A 20,223-nucleotide genomic window follows, 5' to 3' on the forward strand; every position below is an offset into this window, starting at 1 on the left:
CACAAGCTTCGAGCAGAAACATCACGCAATAGGATCTGTTTCAGAAAGAGACGGATTGGTGTGGGCAAAGGACAAGCTCAAACGGGACCAGATAGGAGACAAGGGCAATGGCCCAGGAGAACCTGGGAAGTCGTAGAGGCAGGAGCTGACCGATCTGGCACAGGAGTGCACAAGGAGGAAGGAAAAGGTGACGGTGAGTTTGAACCGAAATTCCAGGTGGGCAGATGGTGATGTTCTTAGCCTAGTTATGCAGAAAAGGAAGGAAACTTTTGTGGGAGTGGGAGATAACTCACAGGAGGTATAAATGTTGAGTTTCCATTTTTATTTTCCAGATAAGAGCATATCTTTCTCTGTTTCATTACCCTGCCCATACATTTTGGCAAACGCTTCACTCTAGCACAGATATTCAAAAGAAAGATACTCATACAATGCTATATATTGGAATTTTTCCTTAGGGTAAATTATGTCATCAATAAGCAAGAGATAGTCACCACTCATTTCATTCTTAGCCTAGTTATGCTTCCTTGTTTTAAAACACATTAAACCCACGTGTGTATTTTCTACAGTTCCTCATACACTGCTAATTTCTATACATTACATTCTCAAAGCTACTTTCAACCAGCTTATTCACATTTGACTAGTATCGATTCTTTTTCTCTTTTCAAAGCGGGAGAATGTTAATAGTTTACAAAAAAAAATCTGGAGTCAACTAGCTTTGCCACGTTGGGCAACCACTCACCTTCTCACAGCTCAGTGCCCTCAAATGTAAAATGTACTATTGTAGGGGCTTCCCTGGTGGCGCTAGTGGTCGGGAGTCCGCCTGCCACTGCAGGGGACTCGGGTTCGTGCCCCGCTCTGGGAAGATCCCACATGCCACGGAGTAGCTGGGCCCGTGAGCCATGGCCGCTGGGCCTGCGCGTCGGAGTCTGTGCTCCGCCAATGGGAGAGGCCACAGCAGTGAGAGGCCCGCGTACCGCAAAAAAAAAAGTACTATTGTACACTCACCTCAAATGGTTATTGTGACAGTAAAATCAGTCCAAATAGATCAAGTGCTTAGAATAGTACCTAGTACATAGTACCATGTATGTGTTAGCTAATATTATTATTATTACTACGTATTATTTTACAGTGAATAATTCAAAACAATTGTTAAATATGAGGTGAAGAATAAGCAATTTACTAGGTCAGAGGCAGGTTAGTAATTTTTACTAATCTTTGTACTCATTTTGCCCAGGCATACACTGGTAGCTAGTATTTTGGGTTTGTTCAATTTTACAAGAATGTATCATGACATCATATTAGAGCTAATAAAAAGATAGCAACGTGCCGAGGCCTGTTAAGAAAGGACAATTAGCACCTTCCACCTGGGGTGAAGGGTCTCACGCCAGCAGCAGGAGAAGGCTTGATGGGTAGGTTGGACCAGATTGTATATCAAGCCTTTAATGACAGATATGAGTTTCAGAGTTGACTCAAACTGGCTATCAGGACATATGTTCGTTTGTGATGCAATTTAACAAACAGTTATTTAATTACCTACTATGCATCAGCACTGTGCTAGGTGCTACAATATAAGACTTTTTTAAAACTGGAGGTCTCTGGGCCTCCCTGGTGGCGCAGTGGTTGGGAGTCTGCCTGCCGATGCAGGAGATATGGGTTCGTGCCCCGGTCCGGGAGGATCCCGCATGCCGCGGAGCGGCTGGGCCCGTGAGCCATGGCCGCTGAGCTTGCGTGTCCGGCAACGGGCAAGGCCACGACAGTGAGAGGCCCACATATCGCAAAAAAAAAAAAAAAAAAAAAAAAGAAAAAACACTATGAGGAGAGCCTCACACAGATTCTCTCTCTCTCTCTCTCTCACACACAGACACACACACAGACACACACACACACACACACACACACACACATGCTCCTGCTTCAGAGGTCTCTGGACCCTAGAGACACCACTATATATTCTGTGTGTGTGCACGCGTATTGTCTGCAGAGAAAGTCTATAGTGTTAATTGGATTCTCAAGAGTATCTTGGTGTACCATAAAGGTTTCTAAATTATGGCCTATAAAATGAGAAGAAAAGTAGGCCAGTAATTAAATAACTATGTGGTAATGGCTATTTTAAATGCACGGAAGGTGTGTATTAGGTGCTTTGAGCATAGAGACAAGAGAGCAACTGATGCTGCTTTATTTGGGGAGTGACGGGGCTGGCAGCGTTTTGTAGGTGCTGCACACACAGAGCACAGCCTCTCTCTAAGAAGAGAGACTCAACTTTACCCATCCGTTTTTTCTCATGAATATGCAATGAGGTTTATACATTCATTATTAATATCCTGCACCTATTCCACAACATAGCCATAAGTTACAACACCAATAGACATCAATTTCAATAGGGTTTAAATATCGCAGGAAAAAAATTGTCTTCTGGGGCAAATAAATGAGACAGGGATAGGACTAAGAGGCCGTCCTTCTCACCACCCAGCCCTGGCTACCAGAGGAGAAGTCCCACTTTACCCCACAAGACGGAGATCCCACTGCCTTTTCTTAGGCTTGTGTCACAGTGTGTACTGGATGGCCGGTGCTGGAACTGGCCGCTAAAGGCCCAGAGCTGAGAGCCAGAGGCACGAGTACCTCTACATTCTATGTGCCAAGAACTCGAGCTGCCTTCCCCTCAGGGCCTTCTGAGAGGTCAGGACAAATATCTGCGCCCCATGCCTCCTCATGCTCAGCCTGAGAAGGGGTTAGAAGGGAAAGGAGATGCCTCTGTGGGGAGGGCAGTATTTGTAAAGAGGACCCTGTGACCAGTGTTTTAAAATGACAAGGCTGAGCCTGAAAAAATTGAAACTGACTGTTTTAACTACAAAAATGACTGAGAAATTAGGGAATCCATCCTAGATATTGTGTAGGGTGACTGGTCCTCAATGGGAAAAGTGGGATTAACAAGCACAGTTAGTTGTAGTTTCCAGAAAAAAAATGAAACCTCGCACGTGTCTACCCGAATACGCTGAAGTTTCACGGTAAAGCCAGTTACACTGAATTCCAATCTGCTTCTTCCCTGGAGATAAGGAAGCCTGCAAAGTTACTGATGCCTAATGAATATTATACCTCTACTAAATTTGTACTTTTACTAAACATGTACTGAGATGAAAGCCTGCTGAGTGAGATCATGTATAAGACTATTTATAGGAAAATGTAATTTACTTCACTCAAGATCCTGAGAAGTATTTCACAATTTACTAATAATTATTTGGGTCATAGCCTATTTATTTACCAGATTCATATGGCCCTTACTATGTGCCATCACTGTTCTAAGGGCTTACAAATTCATCTAGTTTTCATAATGAAGTAGATACTACACTTAATTCCCATTTTACGGATGAGGAAACTGAGGCACAGATAGGTTAATAAGTGGTAGACCTCATATTTGAACCCAAGCACTCTAGCTTCTAAGGCCCTACTCTTAGCCTCTATCTTATTTAATCCTGATACCAAGTTTTTAACATTATCGTTTTGGGTGAGAAAACAGAAGTGTGATGGTTGATTTTATGTGTCAACTTGACTGGGCCACAAGGCACCCAGATAGCTGGTTAAACATTATTATGGGTGTGTCTGTGAGGATGTTTCTGGATGAGATTAACATGTGAATTGGCAGACTGAGTAAAGCAAATTGCCCTCCTCGACGTAGGTGGGCCTCATCTAAACCGTTGAAGCCCTGAATAGAACAAAACAGGTGGAATTAGGGAGAATTTTCTCCATCTGCCTGTCTTTAAGCTGGGACATCAGTCTTCTCCTGCCTTTGGACTCAGACTTGGACTGCAACTTACACGTTGGTTTTCCTGGTTCCTAGGCCTTTGGACTCAGATTGGAACTATTCCATCGACTCTGCTGGGTCTGACTCTGCCGGGTCTTGGGACTTCTCAGCCTCCATAATCACTTGAGCCCATTATTTATAATAAATCTCTTTCTCTCTATGTTTCTCTCTATCTCTTTTTGTCTCTCTGTCTCTCTCTCTCTCCACTGATTCTGTTTCTCTGGAGAAACCAGACTAGTGCACTTAGAGGGAGTAAGCAAATGCCTAAGGTCTTGCAACTGGAAAACCAGAGCTAAGGTGTGAACCCAGATGGGATTCCAGTCGGCATCCCTCACCCCTGCGCAATACGTGTGCTCAAGGCAATTCAGCGGTGAGGCCTGATTTAATTTCCATTATTTCTTCCGCAGGTAAAATGAAACTTTTTAACACCTAAAACAAAACCAGAAAACTGAAGTCATAGTTATTCCATTTTAGGAAACCAAACCAAACATGCCTAATTCTACCCACTTTTGTACCTCAGTTTCTTCAGGTCTGAAACCCATTGAGGTCCCATCCTCTTCAAGTAGTTTATTTCCTCTTCCTCCTCAATGATCTCCCGAATCTTATGCTTCACGTCTGGGTCCTTCACAACCACAAAGGTCCAGGGCTCTGTGTGGGCCCCACTTGGGGCTGTTCCTATCACCCATTAAATTAAAATCAGAAATTAAAACTGCAAGAAAAATCTGAGTCTGTTAATTAAGAATAAACATAACTCGTATTTGCTCAAAATGAAAGTTAGATCACCTGACACACAAAATGCCTGGCGGTAGCCTCTGGGATGTTGCTGCCAGGCCCATTTTGTTCAGCATCTCTGTCAGGGTCTCCAAACCAACTAACTGAGATCAAAGCCAGTAGTTCCTAGGTTTGGGGAATTTATCACTGCTTCTCTGATCATGTGAGAGAAAACATCCCTAGGAACTACTCTGTGACCAATAAGGGAACACAGATGGGAAGCTCTGATAGCCAAAATCCTCCAAAATGCTGTTTGTTTTGATATTCTTGAAAAATGATCAAGTCATGAAGTTTATTGGAAATGGCAAAATTTAAATGGCAAATGGTTTCAGAAGCATCCCCAATAGGCTATAAGTTGTTGAGTGCCTATATCAAAGTTCTGAGTGTGGCACTTGTGGGGTTTGTGACCCTGTTGTGAACACATGAGAACTCTTGGCCCTGGGCACTCAGACACACAGCAGAGTGTCTTCCAGCTCTCACAGGTTTTGGGAAACCTCAGCCCACCCTTGGATCAGTACCAATATCCTGGACAAAGCTTCATAGTGCATCATGGGACCCAAGGAGCTTAAGTTCCCTTTAAGATTCCAGCCAGCAGCACTTCCCTGGTGGTCTCGTGGGTAAGGCCTTGTGCTCCCAATGCACGGGGCCTGGGTTCGATCCCTAGTAGGGGAACTAGATCCAACATGCATGCTGCAACTAAGAGTTCGCATGCCACAGCTAAAGATCCCACATGCCACAACTAAGACCTGGCACAGCCAAAATAAATAAATAAATAAATATTTAAAAAATAAAAAAAGATTCCAGCCATGGACTGGCCCAGCTTCTGATCTGGGTGTCACCCCTCTGTCCTAGAAATGGCTGTTTCTAGAAGTAGACCACGGTGACCCACTGGTGGTATATTTCAGAAGCAAGTATTTCTTTCTTCCTAGTGAGTGGTTCAATGGCATAAACTCTACAGGAGGGGTCTCAGGCCTGCCAGCCTTGATGAGTTTTCCATCCACCAGTCCCCGTGGTAGAGAGGGTATGATTGAACTGTGAAATGCAAGTCAAATCTAAACATAAAGCCCAAATTTCTGAACAGAGGGATTCCAGTTCACTTTGTACACATCGTCTGTTCACTAAATTTTGGTGTCACCAAACACAAGAAATAAATTGCCCCTTAATGTTCTCAATTATGCCAAACCTCTCTGAATGTCATATGCTCACACCCACATATTTAGATACAGATCTATATACAGAAGAAATTTAGTAACTGCTATTAGTCAGATAAACATCTCACCAATCTAGTGTATTTGTGTTCTTAACTGAAATGAACTGTTTTATTCTTACTTCCTTTTAATTTGGGCAATGGGTTTATAATAGTCATGCAATAATTTCTGCAAATGAACTTAAATGTGATTTATATAGGAATAAGAATCCAATCAGAGGAGACTCTCAGATAGGGGGCTTTCTCATATCTCCTCTCCCTTTTTCTATAATTCTCATCTATTCCTCTGGGAATAGATATTAATTTACATTGCAAATGCATTTGGGGGACTTCCCTGGTGGCCCAATGGTTAAGAATCTGCCTTCCAATGCAGGGGACGTGGGTTTGATCCCTGGTCAGGGAACTAAGATCCCATATGCTGCGGGGCAACTAAGCCTGCACGCCACAACTACTGAGCCCTGGTGCCACAACTGAGCCCACTCGCGGCAACAAAATATCTTGCTCGCCGCAATGAAGATCCTGCAAGCCGCAACTACGACCTGAAGCAGACAAATAAATAAAAAGCAAAAGAGGGGGAAAAATGTCTGCCTTGCTTTGATTTACTTTGCGAATTCACATGAATAAATTTTGCTAGTTCATTAGAATACAGTACTAGAGCATCATGGTGTGTAATATAAGAAATTCAGTTCCCAAAAGAGAAATGTATAAATGTGAGTGAGTGAGTGTGTGTGTGTGTGTGTGTGTGTGTGTGTCTGTGTGTTTTAAGAGGAGGTGAAAGTAAGGATGTTTCTTTTCTGATGTATAATAATGTGTTCATAAATTTTCATTCTTCAAAAATTTTATAATGTTGAATAATTCCAGAAGCTTTGAACTGTTGTCACATCTGCTACCGAGAAGTTTGTAATAGTTAAACGTTTGTAGAGGGCTTCCCCGGTGGCGCAGTGGTTGAGAGTCCGCCTGCCGATGCAGGGGACACGGGTTCGTGCCCCGGTCCGGGAAGATCCCACATGCCGCGGAGCGGCTGGGCCCGTGAGCCATGGCCGCTGAGCCTGCGCGTCCGGAGCCTGTGCTCCGCAACGGGAGAGGTCACAACAGTGAGAGGCCCGCGTACCGCAAAAAAAAAAAAAGTTTGTAGAAAGTGGAAATCATCTTGTGCCTGGCAGTCAGTCAACACCTGGGTAAGACTTTACAGGTAAACGTATCATTCCAGGCTTTATTCACTGCGTTTGAACTTCAACATTGCTCCCCTATTGTCACTTGGAGCGGATGTTCTCAAAGACCCACTGTGCACTTACAGACCTGCTGCTTTGATGACATTATCAATCACTTCCATCGGGACTTGCTCATTACTTATGAATCTAACAGACCGTCTCTTATTGAGAAGTTCATAAAATTCCTGGGATCTCTTAAGCATTTCCTTCTCAGGATACCGGGTGTGGGAGAATGGGATGTGTTCCACCTCTTCCTCTGACACTTGCCATTCGTCAGCGTCTACCAGTAAGAACAAGGAAGACAGAGAATTAGAGGATGTCTCTTGGTCGTGAAGGGGAGTGCAATATGCCCCTCCCCCAAAATATGTGTCTTTAGCATAAGAATTATTTTGGGTTGACTATTTTTAGGAAACGCAGACACAGGAGAAGTTCTGAAAACCCGAGTAGAAGTCACCCTTTTGTAAGAGACATTTATAAAGGAAATCTCTATCTGGAAGTGTTTCCCCCTCTGTACCAGGAAGAGAAGGATGATTCTAAATCACAAGAAACTCTTGTCAACAGAGAAGGTGTGGACTTAAATCTCTGTAACAATCTTACTTTTGTTTGCTCTGCTTTTCCTGACAACCTCCCCTAACTGGGTCTCCCCAGTCCCCAATGCCTTTCTTCTGTCTTTATCTGAAGATGGATTAAGGTGGTGGCTAAGGCTGTTTGGGGGAGTTACTCAGTCTTCCTGGGTCTCTCCCATGTACACAAGAGATATACATGTTATTAAACTTCTGTTTGTTTTTCTCTTGTTAATCTGTTTTTATTATGGGGGAGTGGTGTTCTCAGCCAGAGAAAATTATTTTTACTCCCTCATAGTCATAAGGTGGTCACTGGGGAGAAGGAAATAAAGTTCTCAAAATATCTGTAAGGTTACGAGCTCAAAAACATCAAGGAAAAATGAGAAAAAATAGGTCTACAGAATCCTTAAACTCTGATCTTGACTGTCCTTCAAAGCCCAGACTGGTTATAAATCAAGAAAAAGGAAACTTTTACATACATAAAGATGAAAAATGTAAATTTCTGTTTATGGTGAACTAACTTATTTGAAACAGTCTCCGTTGGCTGAAAACCACTAAGATCTTTTTTTTTTTTTTTTTGGCCAGATCTTAATTCCTCGAACTCATGCCCCCTGCAGTGGAAACATGGAGTCTTAACCACTGGACCACCAGGGAAGTCCTCTGAAAACCACTAAGATGTTGAAATAAATAATTTTTTATAAAGCCGTTTTAAAATCTTTGAGTTACTGACAGCATAGTAAGAAATTCCCAGGCCAAAAGTGGAGGGAAAATATGATCCTGCAGAGGTAAATAAGCACAGAAGCTGCATTTGCCTTGATAACATCTGCCAATCCCAATATGTTTGAATTTTTATTTTTATATTTTCAGGGATCCAGAGGGACAGAAATCAAAGCCCAGGTCCATATACGATGGGAAGTCTAACAAGCTGGGACCCCCAAGACTACATCCTTAGAAAAACTAAGAATCATGAATAAATCAGGGACTTTCCTGGTGGTCCAGTGGTTAAGACTGCACTTACATTGCAGGGGACACGGGTTCCATCCCTGGTCAGGGAACTAAGATCACTCATGCTGCATGGCACGGCCATAAATAAATAAATCAGCCCCCAAGAGTTTATAACATTTTGATGGGTCCTGCCTCAAACTTGAACTTGGAATAGTGTGGTCCTGCCTGAAAATACCCCCATTACCCAGCAGAAGCAAATGCCAACATATAAATAATTTTAAGTACAATTATCAGCAACACATAAAAGACAACCAGACATACAAAAAGAATATCTTGAGCAAGAAACAGCAGAATAGGTTTTTAAAAATAGAGTCAGACACCAAATTCTCCAAATATTGGAATTACAAGACTCAAAAGATAAAACAACTATGACTACTAGGTTTAGAGGGGAAAAAAAAGACAGACGTATATAAATCTGTAGGGTACAGGAAAGGATGAAAGGTGACATAGAAAATATTTTAAAACAGAACTTTTAGAGCTGAAAAATAAAATAATAGAATTAAGAACTTGGTGGGTGGGTTTAATAGCAGGTTAGACATACCTAAAGAAAGAATTAATGAACTGAAGACAACTCAGAAGAAAATATCTAGAGTAGAGTAAGGAAAGACCAAAAGACAGAAAACATAAAAGAACGATCAAGAAAAAATAAAGCAGAGCGAGAATGTTCTAATATACGTGATGATAGTGACAGCAGGAGATGGGAAAGAGGATGTGGCAGAGACCATATTTGAAAGAGAATATCTGATATGAAAACCTGATGAAAAATGCCAGATCTACAGATTCAAGAGGCCCAGTAAATCCCAAGCAGTAAAACAGAAAAGAAGCCCACACCTTTTATAATCAAATATAAAATCTTAAAATCAGCCAGAGGAAAAAAAAAGATTCCCTTAGGAAGAGGCCCGGATGGCTTCATGAGGGAGTTCTACCAAACACTCACAGAACAATTATTGCTAAATTTTCTCCAACTCTTCCCAAGAATAGAAATAGAGGAAACATCCGCCACCAACTCATTCTATAAGACTAGCACACACTTGCTACCAAGCCTGACTAGGACATTTAAAGAGAGAAAAGCTACAAGCTCAACTTTCTCATAAATATAGATGCAGAAAATCCTAACCAAAATATTAGTAAACAGAATTCAACAATATATTAAAGAAACAATACACTTCGGCCAAATTGGGATTACCCCAGGAATGCAAGGTTAACTTAACATTAGAAAAGCAATGTTGTTTGTTACATTCACAAGCTAATAATCACTGTAATGCAGGAAAGGTGTCTGATAAAATTTGGATTTCATCTCTTAGTAAACTGGGGTAGAAAGGAACCTTCTTAACCGGATAAAGTCTAACTATGGGGAAAAACACCAAAACAATCCAGAACCAACTACATAGTTAGTGGTGAAACATTGAAACTCTTCCATCAGATATCGAAAATTAATGAATATTGCCTGTTCTCACCACAGTTCTAATTATGAAAGACTGATTTTTGAAGCTTTTAGAAAAGAATATAGGAGACTATATTCATGACCCTGTAGAGAAGGATTTCTTAAACAAGATACAAAAATATTAACCATAAGAAAAAAATCTGTTCAATTTACCTACAGCAAGTTTATCTTTACACCTGCCTGCTTCTGCCACTTCTGGTTTTCCCCATTTCCTTCCTGTTCAGAGAGCTGTGGAAATCCATTATCTGTAGCTCAAGATCTTACAGAAGATGAAGATGCAATGGAGAATTCAATAGGTGAAGCTGAAGCTCTACCTCTGAATACATGTGTTTCTTCACTCCTTTCAAACCCATGAGTAGACAATACTTTTGATCTGAACTACAAAGATTTAAATGTGAACTACCAAGATTTCAACTGAAATAAATTCTGAGATGCTGTATTCAAAAAGTTAAAAAGTGTTAAAAATAGGAATGCTTTGAATGGAGTATATATTTATTATTTATTTATTTATTTATATACTCCTTGCTTATCTTGAATTAGCCTTGGATTTCTGATTGTTGTTGGACTTCATCAACTCCTAGAATCTAGGAGGCAAAAGGTACCAAAGAGGCTACTACAGAAAGTGGACCTTGGTACATCAAACCAGAATGAGTTGATGTGAGTTGGACTTTTCAGGGAATTTTAATCACATAAATAAGGTTTCACCAAGAAGTCTGCCCAAGAAACAGACACTGAAAATATCAGTGGAATCTAATGAGTAGATGGTTCTTTTACACAAAGGCTGAAGACTTTCCTAAATCTGCTCTGATGTTTTTCACCCTGATGGGGACAGGTGCAGAGAAGCCATATCACCAGTAGGAGGCAACTCCTACTTAGATAAGAACAGATAATCAGAGTCCACGATGATAAAATTGCTGAAAATGCTCAGCACTTAACTTTCATTAAAGTAACAAATTTAGATTGTTTTAAACCATTAAGGTTTATTTGTGTGCATGTGTATGCCTTACCTGAATTATTATTGTACTACCTAAACTGTGTCTTTAGAAAACTGAATGTAATGCTATCATATATCTTCATCCTTCACAACCACCCAAAAGCCAATGAATATTTGCCTGATATAATGTATATCCCACGCCTTCAACTGTGTGATAGAAAATAATTAGTTGTTACTTCCTTCTTTGAGTAGATACAAATCCACTTTGATGCCATAGATTAACTGATGTTTTGGTTATGATTCTGATTCTTGTGACATTTACTAAAGGATTTTCACTTCCAGTAATGGTTATTTACATAATTTACACCAAATCTCCAAAGTAAAGAAAGCTAAAATCCTTAGTAAAATACATTTAGAACATTTTCTTCTAAGTACTGAAGAGCTAATCTGTGACTGTAGAACATCACAGTCAAAATCTGGGTGAAGGTTAGTACCCACAGAGGTAGATCGGCACTCAAATGTCCAGAGAATATTTTCCAATTACCTAGAAACCGCCATGAGGCTGAGCTGAGATAAAAGGATGGTGACCAAAGTCAAACCCCCAGGGCCATCCAGGGCCTGAAGATTTATGGTACAATAGTAAGAGTAAAATGTAAGTAATCCAGCCCTGGTGCCTTAGAGCCTAAGGTAATATCCTGTGAGTGATCCAGGGAACCGTTAAGCCTTGAGCTTAGATTAAAGTTGCCCCAGAGTGTTAGAACGTTGCTCTTCTGGTAGGTGAAAATGTGGAATATTCCCTGGAATAAGTAACAGTATCCTAGACCTCAAAAAAAATTTATATGTAATTTTCCAATAGAATGACCAGCAAAGAAGTAATTCCCATAAAATTCAAAATAATAGTTACTTCTATAGGGTATGGAAGAGGTTGTTACTGGGAAGGAACATATAGGGGTTTATGGAGTACTGGAAATTTATATTTCTTGATCTAAGTGATAACTATGTAGATTTTTGCTTTAAAATTATTTGTTAAGCCATTCATCTATCTTTTATACACTTTTCTAGTAAGCATATTACATTTCACAATTAAGGGGTTTTTTGTGAGTTTTTTTTTTTTTTTTTTTAATGAGAAGGCCATAAAAACGAATTACCAAAAACACCCACAAGGGTAGATCAACTGACTACAACTGTTATATTGATAAAAGAACATCTGAAAAAAAAAGAAAAGAAAAGACACTTGACACTTTCTTAATGAGATAAGAGGATGAGAGATGAACCATCTGGGGAAGGTGGGACAAATGTAGAAATAGGAATGAACTGGCACAATTAACTTCTCCTGACCACGCGGCAATCCTTCATGGAGCCAGAACTATAGCCTAGGTTTCTTAACTCCTTAATCAGTGGTTTTTTCCCCCAATACAGTAATCCGTAATCCTCCCTTATCAGAGGTTTTTCTTTCTCAGATTTCAGTGTCCCATGTCCAGCTGTGTTCTGAGTATATGAAACGGGAAATTCAAGAAATAAACAATTCATAAGTTTTAAATTGTGCACCATTCTAAGATGATGAAATCTCATGGCTGTCCTGCTCCATCCCCCCACCCACGTGAATCATCCCTTTGTCCAGTATCCACCCAATTAATCATATCCACCCAATTAGTCACGTAGTAGCCTCTCAGTTGTCGACTGTCAGGATACTGCTTGTGTTCAAGTAACCCTGATTTTACTTAATAATGACCCCAAAGCACATGAGTAGTGATGCTGGCAATTTGGATATTCTCTTACTGTGTCTGATTTAAATTAAAGTTTATCACAGGTACATATGTACAGGAAAACACTTAGGGTTTCAGGCATCCACTTGGGGTCTTGGAACGTATTCCCTGAGGATAAGGGAGGACTGCAGTAAATGTGCAGAAGGGAAGAGGGAATGCTCGTGAAAAGGGGACTTCAAAGAGACGGAGAACCCAACTACAATACCAACAGGGACCACGGTTAGCTCCTAGCTAGTACTGAGAAACTTCCCCACTGAGAAACAGTGGGGACCCACATTATATACATTTTTTTTAACTTTTATTTTATATTGGAGTACAGCCAATTAACAATGTTGTGCTAGTTCCAGGTGCAGAGCAAAGTGACTCAGCCATACACACATGTATCCACCCCCCCCTTCAAATGCTCTTCCCATCCAGGTTGCCACGTAACGTTGAGCAGAGCTCCCCATGCCACACAGCCTGCTGGCTTGAGGAAGTAAGTGTGATGGGAGAGTGGCAACTAACAGCTATCAGCTTTCTAGCAATCCACTCTGAACCGAGCCCAGATGTCATCAGTATCAACCCCGAACCTTATCAAACGCGTCAGCAAAGACTTCAGCACCAGGGATACTCCCACACCATTTGTCATGAAGTCCGGGCAACCAGTAAGTGGAAAATGAGCCAATGCATGCAAGGCCTCTTTAACTTCGGGTCCCTTCAGCATCTTTGTAAACTAAAGGCAGCCGAGGGGCATGACTTGGCAGTTTCTGCAGCAGCTAAAGTGCAGGGTAGGCGCTCCTACTCTAGCGGAATGAAGGGGTTGCTGCCTGAGCTTTATCAGCACAGCCTTTATCTCTGAGCACAGCAGACAAATGAGCCCAACCACCACTGGGCTGGATTGTCCAGAAGGGCTATCCAAGCAGAGCACAGGGGCGCTGCTCTTCCCGGAGCCTCTCCCAGGGCAGAAAGTCTACACTTGGCCTGGGGAAAGGGGACAGGCTGAGCCAGCTGGGAATTAAGCTCCAGGGGATCTCAGGGCAGTGAACCATAAAAAAGGCACAGCTCTCTCCTTTCTCTTGAACTCCTGACTGCCCCCAAGGCATAAGCCCTCACCGGAGGAAAGAGAGCAGCCTCTGTTCCGCAGCTGTCCCGCCTCCACCCCAGACCAGCCAAGCAACTCTGGGGGATTCATTCAAGCGGTGGAGCCCACATACCCTAAAATAAACGCACGCTACTGTGGTCTGCTTTTAATGTAAGTCCTGTGCTGCCACACATGGGGTTTGCTATTGACACCAAGACCAACACGCCTTTTATCATTGCTTTAATGCCAAGGAATCCTAAATCGCTCCATAATTAGGTTTAATGACCAAGTAATTCTAGGCCACGGCTATCCTTTAATGTTTAACTTAGAGGCATTTTTCTGGCTGCATCTCTACGGGAATTGCTTTTGTGTTTTTGCAGTTCTACCTCAAAATCTTTGCAAATGGGCCAAATGTTTTCCAGCTATGAAACTACAAGGCTAATTTGTGTCATGTCACCCTTGTTCCCTCCCTGCAATTTTTGGGGAGGCTTGAGCACCAGTATTAATAAGGCTCAGGGTGACACGGCTCTCACAGTAGACAGATTCTGAAGGTGGCAATGAGAGCAGCTTCAAGGCTCAACACCGGCCCAGAGAACTCCTCCTTCCCACTGTCTCGGCCATCGCTCTGCTTCCTACGTGGGCCTCTCAGCCATTCAACTCCCTGACTGCAATATAGACTCATTACCTCACTAGCAGCAGCAGCGGGGGCTGGGGGCTGGGGAGTCTGCGGATGTCCAGATGGAAAGGCCTTGAAGAAAGCAACGCTATCCCAGGTGAAGTTGACAGAACTTGTTTTCTGAGCCCCTTTACCTCTCGTGGTGTCCCCGGTGTCCCCAGTGTTCTGTACTGAGCTTCACTCTCCCCAGCAGAACCCACCCAGACTTGATCCCAAGGACAACATCTCCATTCAAGTCCTTTCCTTTCCCTAACTTTCTCTCATCTGAATTTGAATTTACCTGTCCTTTGTCCTAGAACCATAATGTCTTACAGGAGCCCTGGTAGACCAGCCTTTTAAAATTAGCCATGCAGAAGTATGTACCCGTAGGTGTGCCAAAGAATGATGAGATGCAAAGATGAAGCTGAATTTTTTGCTTCCTGGGGCAAAGGAAAACTGTGCTGGTCATGAGTGCTGCCCTTACATAGTGTTTTTGTCGGTGGTGTGCTGGTAAACCAGCAGTCTGAGAAGAGAGAAAAAAGAGCCCTGGTTTATAGCACTTGCCAATTTCCATAGAGTAAGCACTCCCATGATGGCCCGATCTCAAGCTATTGGCAATTGAACAAATGGCCCACAAATTTCCTGAACATTTATCAGTTGGCTCTCACTAGCCCCATAGGCTAGCTCTTGCACACCACTTGGTTGGGAAGCATGGAGTTCAGGCATCGGTGGACTTCCAGGCATGTAAGAGGGTTGATATCATCTGCAGGAACAGTGTTACGTGGTTGAGACTGTTGTTGACTGGTTGGCCTTCAGAGGGGCTGGTCCTGGACTGAATCCATCTCTGATTGGTTGACTTGTTAAGCTTTTACTGAGATGTGTTGTCATTGATCCAATGAACAGGTTCGAAACAGCTGCCTATGGGTATATAAAAATCTGTCCTTGCCCAAGTCCGAGGGAACATTTTTATTCTCAGGTGTTGCCCACACCAGATAAAAATTTTAACAAAGGCTTTTTTAGTGGTCACTGGGACAATCAAAATTTCAGTTAGAATAATAGCTTCTGGATGGCTAGTGAAGCTGAATGAAGAAAATCCCCACTAACATTAAAATGGACACATCTTAATAAGATGTGTTTCCTGTATCTTTTCCTCCTATTTCCAGTTTCATGAGCTTTCATGAATCTGGCCCTGACTAGAGAATTTTTTTCAGTATTTCCCATTCATTTTAGGGAAACGATCTGAGGTTTCCACTTTAAGATTAAATACCAGTCATTTCGCCTCCTCAGACCTCTGCTACAGATAAACAGAGGACTGAAATGCGTTAACAGGATGCCATGTGTGACTGATCCCCAGAGGAAGTCTGTGTCTGACTTCTAATCCACATGTCTTCTCTGTACCCCCGACCATTCCCCCCCGTCCCCCCACACAGGCTGATTCCTTGATCTATGAATGTCGAATAGGAATTCTTTGTGAATCAGAGATGGCGGAGGCTAGATTGGTACCCATATATTCCTTAACTCACACTAAGAATGGCCCACAATACTTATTTTACTGTTTTGTCCCTGATTGTTAATTTTCAAAATGGTTTGAATCTGGTATCTATTTGCTGTTATCAAAACCATCTCATGTTTCCTTGGTAATGGAATCCCTTCTCTTATCCAATTATACCTCTCTTAGACTGCGTCCAGCCACCTAATGGTTAAGAGCAGGGACTTGGATGGCAGAGGAGACTGAGCTTAAACATTAATCCTTACCTACCACCTGTGTGCCTGTGTGACCTCAGTAAGTATCACTTATGTAAACAACAAAAATCCCAACAAGAGACTGTGAACTCTGCACTCAGGAAAGATTTGCTCATGGCTGCCAAGCAGCCACTATGTGTTCAATTCATTTCTCTGTGTGAGGAAGAGAGAGTGGAGAGGCAGAGGATTAAAAGTGAATCATTAGGTGGAGAAGCAGAACGGGGCCATACAGCTTTGTTCTCTGTTCCCAACCTTCAGGCCCAGCCCCAGGTCCCTGGTTCCCCACCAGCCTTATCAACCCCTCTGTATCCCTCAAACTCTTGGGTCTTCAAATCCAGTGGCCTTTCCTCCATACACACTACCTCTGATCTCTCAGGGAATGTTTAACCCTGCTGGCCATCTCCTGCCCCCTCTGTTCTGGGTCATTCTTTTGGAAAAGCAGCCTAGCGAATTGCCTGTAGGCCTGGACTCTGGAGCCAGCCTGCCTGGGTCCTGACTCTACCACTAATTGCTTGGGCAGGTGACTTAGCCGATTTGAGCCTCAGTTTCCTTATCTGCAATACGGATACGATAATAGTGCCTGCCTCACTGTATTGTTATGAAGACTAAATGATTCACCATATGTAAAAGTGACATTGGATACCAGCGCTATGTGAGGGCTTGTTATTACTACCCTGGCCCTCCTTTCCCATGCCTTCTTTTCTGAGTCCATTCCTTCTGGCAGTTCCTCTTATCTGAAGGTGCCCCCCACCAAGTTCTAACCTCAGCCTTCTCTCTAGCAATACCCCCCAGTGAATTCATTAGTTTTCCAAGTTCCAAGCATCACCCCTATGCTGCTGACTCTCCAGTCAGTGTCTATGGCCTGGATCCCTCACCTAGAAACCTCCCTGCCTTTCTTCTTCAATGGGTCACTAGCCTCTCAAATCTAACACGTCCTGCACTACATTCAACAGCTTCCCCTTTAAACCGGATCCCCTTCCCGCACCCATTGATGACAGTTGTTTTTCTGATTCCTCCAGTCTCCAAATCGTGCCCACTTCTTCCTCTGTTCATGTCTAATTTATTACTAGACCCTACCATTCTTCCTTGACCGTCCCTCTAGTTCACCCCTTCCTCTGCATCGCACTGGCACCACCGCCCAGCCCGTCATTACTGGAACAGATTCTTACTCACTTTCACAGTGGGTCTCGTGCTCACGGAAGTGCTTCTCAACTGGCATAATTGGCATTCGGGGTTAGTGGGGGAGAGTAAGAGGCTGCCCTGCCAGGAGGCTGCCTGGATTTGGATCCTCCTGGGCAGTACGTTCAGCACTTCTGGCTCCCAGCACTGAGTGCCAACTCTATACCCCACCCCCCAATCCTGAGGTTAGGACAACTTAGAAAACACACACACACACACACACACACACACACACACACACTTCTAGGTGGCCTCTGTTGGAGGGAGGGAGGGTGGAGGCATTACTACCCCAGCTGAGAGTCACTGAGCCTCTTCCAAGTCGAATCCATCCCACAAAACCACCTCAGATAAACCTCAAACACTGATTACTCAAAGCTCCTCCAGAGCGTCTCCCTTCCTGCCTGCCACCCTCAGCACCCCTTCTTTCTCAGGTCAGCCATGCCTCGGCCCGCCCTCAACACCCCACTTCATTTTCACCCCTCCCCTGGTCAGTACAGTCCTTCCATCTTCTTGACGTCTTTCCCTGGGGTTCCGGACTCAGGCGCTTTCTGTTCCTCTTAGCCTCCTAACCTTTGTATTCATATCCTAGTAATCCCCCAGACCTGGTTCAGCCTTTTTCTAGCTGCCCCACCAAACCCCCAAGCCTTCTCAAAACACCTTACAATCAGTTCCACCCACTTCGTCTCTGTTTTACTCTCTATCGTTTGCCTGTTTATTGCCTTGTCTACTGAATTGGACACTCAGATTGGAGGACAGCAGCCACTCTTGTCTGTGACCCACAGGGCTGGTGCAATGAAGGGTAGCGAGCCCCTAGGTAGATGCCCCTTTTTTATTCCAAAGTTCTTGATCAAAACCTGACCACTTAACCTGCAGCGCCCCCAGCCTGTGATGTGCTCCTCCAGAAAGATTTTAGCAGCCTCAGAGGACTGGAGCCAGGGAAAACGTCACCCCCTCAACAGCCTTTTACTGAGGACCCAGGAATAAAGGGAGCTTGGTGCCAGCAGGTGACAAGCTGACCACCAGAGGGAAATGATGTCTCTGTCACACACTGATTTGTTTGCATGACAGAGGCTGATGATGAAACTGACCTGCCTGTTTCTTCCTCTCCATAAGCCCCACCATCCACTTGCCCTCATCATAAAAATACAGAAGTTGGAAACCAAGCAACATGGCCAGTGTCTTTACCTTCTTCCAACTGGTGGACGTCAGTGCTGTCTTTCAAGTCTTCATCCACCCAGGGGCGAGCCTCCGCCCTGGCTCTAGGCTCCCCCTTCCTCCTCTGGGTGCCTCCATCAGCATTTTGAAAGATCCACACCATCAAAAGGAAGACAACTGCTACCAAGACTGAAGTCAGAAGAAACATGGCGCTGAGGCTGATTCTGAACGGGGCCAATACTTCCGAGGCCGGTATTTAAACAAACAGGGACAGGAGTGGGGAATGCCGGGAGACGGAGTGAAGGAAGGAGGGGGGGACCGGGGGAAGGAACAGAGTGAACTCGCTGACTCTGCAAGGACTTTGCAAAGGAGAAGAGATCACAGCCGTGTGTCTCGCGTGTGTTGTGGCTCTGGGAATGCACCGGTGCGTGAACTTTTTTAAACTGTGTGCTCAATCAATATATTCTTAGACAATAATTGCCAGGATTTGAGGAAACACTTTAATGCACTAGATCTTACCAGCAGTGGTGGAAAGTGTTTACTCCTCCTCCTGTAGATTTTCTCTGAGAGCAGTGTGTCTTCAACTGACCCGAAGCTAGGAATCACCTGGAGTTGGCCCCTTCTCAACCAATCTCCATGCCCCTTTTGAGCGATTACCAAATCTGCTGGGAATCTTGTCCTGAGGTTTTGGAGACGGGGAAGGATTGCCTATCTCAGGCCTCTCACTCACATTTTGCCTCATATGTATCTACATTATTTGAATGTTTTTCAACCAGCATGATCTATTGTTTTCTACTTTTTTGTTGTGATAAATTATAATAATATCAATATAAAATTTACCATCTTAGCCCATTTTAAGGGTGCAGTTCAATGGCATTAAGTACATTCACAGTGTTGTACACACATCACCACTCTTCCCCAAACTTCATCATCCCAAACAGAAACCCTCTAATTGTTGTGCAATAACTACCCGCTTCCTTTTCCCACAGGCCCTGGTAACTTCTAACCCACTTCCTGTCGCTATGATTCTGACTGTTCTAGGAACCCCCGTAAGCGCAATCATAGACTATTTGTCTTTTTGTGAGTGGCTTGTTTCACTTAGCAGAAGGTCTTCAAGGTTCATCTATGTTTTAACAGGTATCAGAACTTCACTTTCATGGCTTAGCAGAGGCTATTTATTTTTCGAATTAAAAATAGATACTAAATAAATACCTTGTGATATTTTTTAAAGATCTTTACAATGCAGTGCAATGAGTGCTATGATAGATGAGCACTCTGGGTCCCTCATTCTGTCTGAGACAGGACAAGACCCCACAGAGGGCATACCCAGTGTGACAAACCCAGTGTGACCTGGGACAGTGCTACTCAAGCAGCTTGTGCCAAAATCTAATCAATGCATTATTCCTTTCCTTGACAAACTCTCTCCAAAAAAATAAATACAAATAAAAAAGTCAGCTGGCCTAGGCAGTATTACTGTAGTGACATGGTTGCCTTGCCTGAATTTCCATCCTAGTGTGTGCTCCGTGCCTCATTTTGTGACAGGTTAACAAGAGTGGATGGACTGCTGGTCTGCAGACCACGTGGTGAGTAACATTAGTCTAGAAAACACATTTTCCCAAGACACACATGACTTTTAACTTCCATTGCTGATGGTGAATCTGATTATCCCTGTCCCTGTGTCTTTCTTGCTTTCATAACATCCCACAAGTGTATTTGCAAGGGAAGTCAAAT

At 43.2% G+C, this 20,223-nt stretch overlaps 1 protein-coding gene across 1 annotated transcript in view; it reads right to left on the reverse strand.

Annotated features, from left to right (window-relative positions):
• The window catches only part of IYD (iodotyrosine deiodinase), a 20,946-nt gene extending 2,245 nt beyond the window's left edge, over positions 1 to 18,701 (reverse strand). The window contains exons 1-3 of the mRNA XM_007458749.1: positions 18,523 to 18,701; positions 7,077 to 7,268; positions 4,315 to 4,474 (exon numbers count right to left, since the gene is read on the reverse strand). Coding sequence (XP_007458811.1) covers positions 4,315 to 4,474; positions 7,077 to 7,268; positions 18,523 to 18,700 — 530 coding nt within the window. The 5' untranslated portion in view covers position 18,701. The remainder of the gene's footprint in view (positions 1 to 4,314; positions 4,475 to 7,076; positions 7,269 to 18,522) is intronic.
• Positions 18,702 to 20,223: the final 1,522 nt, after the last annotated feature.

The sequence above is a fragment of the Lipotes vexillifer genome, unplaced genomic scaffold, assembly GCF_000442215.2.
Source record: "Lipotes vexillifer unplaced genomic scaffold, Lipotes_vexillifer_v1.1 scaffold639, whole genome shotgun sequence".
Taxonomy (NCBI): Eukaryota; Metazoa; Chordata; class Mammalia; order Artiodactyla; family Lipotidae; genus Lipotes; species Lipotes vexillifer.